General features: G+C 51.7%; 1 protein-coding gene across 6 annotated transcripts in view; it reads right to left on the reverse strand.

Moving 5' to 3' along the window:
* Positions 1 to 5,626, reverse strand: part of METTL21A (methyltransferase 21A, HSPA lysine) — a 15,935-nt gene extending 10,309 nt beyond the window's left edge. Inside the window, exons 1-4 of one of the 6 annotated variants that reach the window (XM_017889374.1) lie at positions 4,954 to 5,056; positions 4,210 to 4,296; positions 3,925 to 4,096; positions 1,360 to 1,471 (exon numbers count right to left, since the gene is read on the reverse strand). In XM_017889374.1, coding sequence (XP_017744863.1) covers positions 1,360 to 1,471; positions 3,925 to 4,096; positions 4,210 to 4,244 — 319 coding nt within the window. In that variant the 5' untranslated portion in view covers positions 4,245 to 4,296; positions 4,954 to 5,056. The other 5 variants (XM_017889375.1, XM_017889378.1, XM_017889377.1 and 2 more) reach the window with 5 other exon arrangements.
* Positions 5,627 to 8,002: the final 2,376 nt, after the last annotated feature.

An 8,002-nucleotide genomic window follows, 5' to 3' on the forward strand; every position in this document is an offset into this window, starting at 1 on the left:
TTTGAGACAGAGTCTGGCTCTGTCGCCCAGGCTGGAGTGCAGTGACCGGATCTCAGCTCACTGCAAGCTCCGCCTCCTGGGCTTACGCCATTCTCCTGCCTCAGCCTCCTGAGTAGCTGGGACTACAGGCGCCCGCCACATCGTCCGGCTAGTTTTTTTTGTATTTTTTTAATAGAGACGGGGTTTCAACATGTTAGCCAGGATGGTCTCGATCTCCTGACCTCGTGATCTGCCCATCTCGGCCTCCCAAAGTGCTGGGATTACAGGCTTGAGCCACCGCGCCTGGCCCTATACAGACTTTTAACCACCACCCCTGCCCATGCTCCCTATCGAATTTTGGAAAGTAACAGCTAAGCAGAAAAAGGAATAGTGAAAAAGAATTGGGTTTCTGGAAAACAGGCAAAACAAAAGAGGGGCTTTAGCTAGTCCTCAAATATCTGTAGACAATGTGATGGGTTTAGAATACTCTAGAATCCTGGATCCTTCCTACCCGAGTGTGGTCTGAGAACTAGCAGTGTCGGCATCACTACTGACATTTCTATTTCTTGTTAGAAATGCAGGTTCCCAGGCCCTAGTCCAGCCCTGCCAAATCAGAATCTGCATTTTAACAAGAGCACCAGGTGACAATATGGAAGTGATAAATATCATACATGGTATCTTGAAAGCTGGTCTATCCTTATGATTAGATAGCTTGAACTATATATGTCAGAAGTTATAGAAATGAGTCAATAGTCAATAATAAAAATAACAATGAAGCCTAAAAATGCTCCAGCTCCAGGCCTCAATTAATGTCTGTATACCAAATTTTAAAATGACAAGCCTTGATATCAAGTCAGAACTGTATGCTGTTCATACAACTTTAAAATAAGAAGTCAGTACAAACTATAGTGGGGGCTAAACCTCCCTACAAGAGAAAAACCAGCAAAGTTCCCTCAGCAATGAAGAAAAGATTATCTGCTCTATCTCCCTCACAGGGTTAAATCTGATAGTCTATGGGAAAGAAAGCCCCTTAATGTGAAAAAACTCTATGCATGGGCAAGATTATTCTCCTGGAATCGACTCACTTGAAGACCGTATTATTGGCATCACAGAACTGAAGCAATCTCCCATGGGAAGTATAAATAACAGTGTGTGTGTGAGACAGAAATTAGAGAGAGAAATTAGAGAGAGAGAGAGCGAAATTAGCCTGTTAGCCTCACTGGAGTTAAGAGCCCCAGCAGTTGGCCCACAATTCATAAGTATAAGCAAAAGATAATAACCCAGTAAGGTGAAAACCCACAATGGGTTTTGTGCTAAGAAAACAGCAAATGCACCTCTCAATGAGTTCTGCTCACTAAGGAGTCAATGCATGACACTCACCCAGCAAGGCAGCCACTATGCCCACCAGCCCCGTGCCAGCACCCAGCTCCACGGCAGAACGGCCCCTGAGCTCCACGGCTCCCATCTCCAGATACGTGGAAAGAACGATGGCCTGAGTGAAAACACAGCGTGATGATGATTAAGGTCAACATGTGCTTGAGTAGCTGCAGGGTTTCAGGTCAGCTACACACATACCTCTCCCACTTCGAGGTTCAATTCCCAACTTAACACACACAGGAACTTAGCTGGTGAAGCAAGGTAACCTCCCCCTTAAGAGCAAGCACAGGGTCCCACAGCAATGCCCAGAGACGATGCCCACACTAAATGGGGTCCTGCTGGATCTGGAAGCTTAATTTTATTTTTTTATTTATTTATTTTTTTTAGATGAGAGTCTCAGTCCATCTGTCACCCAGGCTGGAGTGCGTGGCACAATTTCGGCTCACTGCAACCTCCGCCTCCCAAGCTCAAGTGATTCTCCCACCTCGGCCCCCCCAGTAACTGGGACCACAGGCATGTACCACCACACCCAGCTATTTTTTGTAGTTTTTTTGGTAGCGATGGGGTTTCGCCATATTGGCCAGGCTGGTCTTGAACTCCTGAGCTCAAGTGATCCGCCTGCCTCGGCTTCCCAAAATGCTAGGATTACAGGCGTGAGCTACCACACCCAGCCTGGCAAACTTAACTTTTTACTGTATCACGGCACTTTTACACTTGAAGTTTACACAACTATTCTGCAAGAACTGACGTGAACAATTTCTATGATTTTGTTTAAGGGAACGCCCAGTTCCTAAACCAAACTCAAGTCAGCAAAGCCACAACTTCACCCATAGGGAAAAAGCAACACATTGCCCAAGGCTCTCTGAGCTGTGTCACTGATGGTCATCGCCCCACAGGGGCCCTCACCATGCATTTTGGGCATCAGAAGGTAAGTTCTGGCCAAAATTTTGGATACTTGATGTGTGGTTTAGCATTTGCTTATGACCCTACAGAAAGAAGTATATAAAGTTAACATAACTTTTACTATAATTTATTTCTCACAGCCACATATTGTGAGTATAATTGGCAATTCCTCTTGGTATTTAGGAGACTTCCCATCATTATTATTTATTTATTATTATTTTTTTTTTTTTTGAGATGTACGCTCACTCTTGGATTACAGGTGCAAGCCACCACACCAGGCATATATCTTTATTATTACCAGAGTAATTTTCATGTAATTACCTGGACTGGATTCCTAGAAGTGGTATTACTATGATATTGAGATTTTTATTCCTATGTGTTTAACATCCCTAACAATGTTAAAACTGTCAAACTATATTTATGCCAATCATGCATTCAACATTGAGTTCCCACTGAGTCCTAGGTTTGGGCTAGATGCTAGGGGCACAAGTCAGAACAGTGCTGCCAGGGGAAGAAGTGAAAAAGCAGTTACAATTTTTTAACGATTATAACTATGGAAAACTTACAGCATATAATCTTCGTTTTGGGCTCTGCCACTTTACAATACTCTGTGAATAAAGAGACTAACTCGGCAGGGCGCAGTGGCTCACGCCTGTAATCCCAATACTTTGGGAGGCTGAGGCGGGCAGATCACTTGAGGTCGGGGGTTCCAGACCAGCCTGGCCAACATGTCGAAACCCCATCTCTACCAAAAAATACAAAAATTAGCCGGGTGTGGTGGCGCGTACCTGTAGCCCCAGCTACTCCAGAGGCTGAGGTGTGAGAATCACTTGACTCCAGGAAGCGGAGGCTGCTGTGAGCCGGGACTGCGCCACTGCACTCCAACCTGGGCAACACAGAGAGACGATGTCTCAAAAAAAAAAAAAAAAAAAAAAAAAAAAAAAAAAAAAAAAGAGAGAGAATCCGTGTCCAAAGCAGTTGGGAGCTTTCCTTCCGATCCTCTCTGACCCAGTGGGTAATTTACTGGCAAGTCATTAACTTTCCTCAGCTTTCATTTACTCACCTTAAAAATGTAATCTATGTGGGGGGACAGGAGTAGTGACGTAAGGGTTACCGGTTTGGAATGGCAGTGATAGTAAAACTTTTAAAATTGAAGCGGTGATAGTTGCACTACTGTGGGAATATGCTAAATTTTTAAAACCGCACAGAATTGTGCACTTTAAATAGGTGAAGCTGGCCGGGCGCAGTGGCTCACGCCTGTAATCCCAGCACTTTGGGAGGCCGAGGCGGGCGGATCACGAGGTCAAAAGATCGAGACCATCCTTGCCAACATGGTGAAAACCTGTCTCTACTAAAAAAAAAATACAAAAAATTAGCCTGGCGTGGTGGCGGGTGCCTGTAGTCCCAGCTACTCAGGAGGCTAAGGCAAGAGAATGGCATGAACCCGGGAGGCGGAGCTAGCAGTGAGCCGAGATCGCGCCACTGCACTCCAGCCTGGGTGACAGAGCAAGACTCGAGACTCTGTCTCAAAAAAAAAACAAAAAGGTGAAGTGTATGGTATGTGAATTACATCTCAATAAAGCTGTTTTAAAAAAATAAAAGTCAGTCTTACAAGTCTTACAAGCAAGTGTGGACGTTTTCGGAGGTCCCACAGGGCTTACTTACCGCATCCCAAACCACCGCTGCGACTCCCAGGTGTCTCCAGTCCTGCCGGATCTGGATCGTGTGGTTTGCAAAGGAAAAGGTTGCAAGAGGCTTGTGGAATTTCTGCAACCCCAATTCCGTGGTCTCCTCATAGGGCACCAGGGCCATCCCGCCTGCACCCCTCTGCTCAGACCTGTCGTGCAAAAGAATCTTGGGTGACGCTCTGGCCAAAAGATACATTATCTCTTAACTAACTCCAAATGCTTTTACGGTTGTTTTACAAGTTCAAAAGAAAAAAATACAAACAGGTGAAGGAAGCCTTTGTCCAATTTCTTTTGCATGTCTCTTCCGAACCTGAGTGAGATTTGGCTTGGAACTTGTGTCAACGGATGTCTTCGGAGAAGGAAAAAAAAAAAAAGCCCAGAACATTCCAACTTCCGCAGAATGCCCTACACATTGCACTCCTACCACTCCGTGAATTCAGAGCTGCACAGGCGGTGGAACTGACGGTGACCGCCCAGGGCCCCAGGGCAGCGGAGAAAGCAGCGCTTCCAATCCAGACCCAGGAGTCGGGACAGCAGCTGCAGCCAGCCGGGCGGCCCGGGTTCTTTTGTTACGATTTCGCCACCCACCTCCCCTCCTCCATCGGCTGCTTCAATAGTGATAACAATGGCACCGAACCTGCCCTTAAACTGGGTGTTAGCGGTTTGATAAGCCAGAAATATACGGTCGCCGCAGTTCCGTCCTCCCGGGACTGGAGCGACACTGGGGGTCTCCGAGTGGCTCAAGGGGACAGCAGGGGCTCGGAGGCCTCCCCGAGGTCCCCCTAGAGCTGCCCCCCACTCACCCCTCTCCCGGGCCAACCAGTGCGCCCTTCCTGCCCGCGGGCCCCGGAGCGGCGGCATCCCTCCAGGGGTGAGAGGGAGATCAGGCGAGGCCGGGCACAGGGCCTCTCAGGATCCCCCGCCCGGGCGGGGCGCCGTGAGCTGCCCGGATGAGCGCCCAGGGCTCGCCCAGGCCGGGCGGAGGCGTCGCCACGCCGGTACTTACGGCTCGGGAGGCGGCCCCGAGGCGCACGCTCAGCTTTCCCCGCCCCGGGCTGGCTGCGGAAACCGCCGGCCTTAAAGAGCCCACGAGGCGGAGGCGGAGGCGGGCGGCCCCGGCCCGGGGCCACGCGTTTCCGGTCTCCTGGCACCCCGCCCCCTGCAGGTGTCCCTGGAGCCTAGGGCGGAGCCGGGCCGTGGCGCGGAGAAGGAGTGACGTTGCGGGGAGGGGAGACCGGGGTTTTCCCGCGTGCATCCCCAAGTACGCGGCCGACCTAATCCGTTTCCCCGGCCGCCGAGGGAAGCGCTGTGGGGGCAGGAGCGAGAGCGAGACCGGGGTGCCGAGCAGCCGCGGGTGCGCAGGGAGAGCATGGGATGCCCCGGCCTCTCCCAGCCGGAGGGAAAAGCCACCCACCTGGCGTTGAATGTACTCCTTACCTTTCTAGCATGTGCTCCACCGCTCTCTGCCTCTGACTTTCTCGCTTGCGCCTTATGCCTGTTTTTTAGTTTTAAAGGTGGCGGGTTAGCGGGTGATGAAGAAAGCTCCCTACGAAGAATGCGTGGTCACTCTGGTCTCCGCGTCTCCACTGTGGGGTCCGAAGCGGCGTAATAGCCCGCTTGGCGGCAATCGAGTGGAAAAGTCACAAAACCCTTCTCAACTAAAGCGCGGTGGGGGAAGTGAACACGTGGCGCCCGAGTGTTAAGTTTTTTTTTTTTTTTTTTTTTTTTNGAAGGGATTCGGGAGAAACTTGGCGGGAGCGAGGAGCGGAGTCGCTTCAGCACCAAGGACAGCGGCCGCGCTCCACACCCCAAGCCCCGCGGTCTTTTTTGGGAGGGCTCCACCCTGCAGTTCTCCTCTAGGCTTCTCCGCCCACCGTTTCCACATGAGCTTAGGGGAACTCAGGCCTGTGCTCTGCCCCACCTCAGGGCAACGACAGGACCCAAGAATTCCAGATTTCTTTTTTTTTTGTTTTGTTTTTTTTTTTTTTTTTTGTTTTGAGACGGAGGCTCGGTCTGTCGCCCAGGGTGGAGTGCAGGGGCCGGATGTCAGCTCACTGTAAGCTCCGCCTCCCGGGTTCACGCCATTCTCCTGCCTCAGCCTCCCGAGTAGCTGGGACTACGGGCGCCCGCCAGGTCGCCCGGCTAGTTTTTTGTATTTTTAGTAGAGACGGGGTTTCACCATGTTAGCCAGGATGGTCTTGATCTCCTGACCTCGTGATCCACCCGTCTCGGCCTCCCAAAGTGCTGGGATTACAGGCTTGAGCCACCGCGCCCGGCCGTGTTAAGTTTTTTAAATGGGTCGGGGGACGCGGCGGGCTCCTGCTGCAGTCGGGAGCGCGGAGCTGCGGGCGCGCGCTCGGTCCCAGCCCCTGCCCCGGGCGGCGCTGCAGACTCCAGTGCCCCAGTCTCCCTCCTCCCGATGCCGAGGCGCACCTGCCCGTGAGGACCCACGCTGGACGTGGAAGGTGTCGAGGGCCTGGCACACCGGCCGCAGGCCCTGGCAGAGAGCGCGGCTGAAGTGGGTCCCCTTGAGTGGGACCGCGCGGGGGCCGGTATCCTCCCGAGGCAGGCTTCCTTTTCCTCCAGGGCCCCCTAGCCCGCGTCGCCCGCCGCACTCTCAGCGCGGCTGCACATTAGAACGAACTGGGGTAAACTCCCTAACCCGCGCCCCGGCCCGGAGAGCTGGCCATGGAACGGGGCCCAGAGCGCTGATTTTTGTTTGTTTTTGAGACGGAGTCTCTGACGCCCAGGCTGGAGTGCAAGGGCGCGATCTCAGCTCACTGCATTCTCCGCCTTCCGGGTTCAAGCGATTCTCCTGCCTCGGTGTCCCGAGTAGCTGGGATTACAGGCCTACACCAGAAATTTTTGTGGGATTTTTGTTTGTTTGTTTGAGACGGAGTCTTGCTCTGTCGCCCAGGCTGGAGTGCAGTGGCGCGATCTCGGCTCACTGCATCCTCCACCTCCCGGGTTCAAGCAGTTCTGCCTCGGCCTCCGAAGTAGCTGGGATTACAGGCGCCCGCCACTACGGCCGGCTAATTGGCTTTTTTTGTATTTTTAGTAGAGACGGGATTTCACCATGTTGCCCAGACGGGCCTCAAACTCCTGACCTCCAGTGATACGCTCATCTCGGCCTCCCAAAGTGCTGGGATTATAGTCGTGAGCCACCGCCACCTCCCCAACCCCTACCGCCCGGAGCGCCCATATTTTTAAGAGCTCCCCCGGGGCCCGCGTCTGCTGCCCGCGGTGGGAGGCCGGCGGGGGCCTGAACCTCCCTCTCCTGGCTTCTTCCGTCCTGTAGGCGGCGTCCCTGGCCTCCAGATTTATCTTCCATCGGAAGGCTGGGGCCTGCGGCTTCGAGGGTAAAAAGGGAACTTGGAAGACCACCAGTGAGGGTCTTTACCTCCTTTTTCGTTTTCTTTTTTGGTCCTCTCGCTTTCTCTCTTAGTATTTACTTTCTCTCTTGCCTCCTGCGCTTGGTGGTGTTTCTGCCTCTCAGCTTTCCCTTTATCTAAGACCTCCCTTTCTTGCCCTTATTTTCTCACTCTCTGCCCCTTTTTGCAGGGAGAACCAGCATTGGGCACAAGAAAGAATATGTATGGGCTTTGGGGCCAGACAAATATGGAAACTTTAAATTCTTCCTCTGACTCTTTAAGTGGGACGACTTTGGGAAATTACTAAACCTCCCTAGACCCCAGGCTGCTCATCCCTGAAGCCTGTCCTGGAACCTTGGGCCGCTTCTGTTTCTTCTTCCTATTCTCCATCCTTTCTGCCGAAATCATGCATATAACCTCAAAAAACAAAGCAAAACCTTCCCCACCTCTCCAGCGCTCTAACATAGAACATGCGCCTCATTATATTTACTTACGGGTTCTCTAGGAAGATGTCATTTACCGTCCTGTCCTCCCAATGTTCTAAGTTGTATCAGATGGCTCAGGAAGCACCAAAAGGAATATTGAGGAACTTATGCAACTTGTATAGCAGTGTAGCCATTAAGCAGAGCTCTGTTTTTATCAAAATAAGCCAGTGGTCCACTGTGAATATTTGAAAATAAATTT

The sequence above is a fragment of the Rhinopithecus bieti genome, unplaced genomic scaffold (assembly GCF_001698545.2).
Source record: "Rhinopithecus bieti isolate Rb0 unplaced genomic scaffold, ASM169854v2 scaffold_17939, whole genome shotgun sequence".
Taxonomy (NCBI): Eukaryota; Metazoa; Chordata; class Mammalia; order Primates; family Cercopithecidae; genus Rhinopithecus; species Rhinopithecus bieti.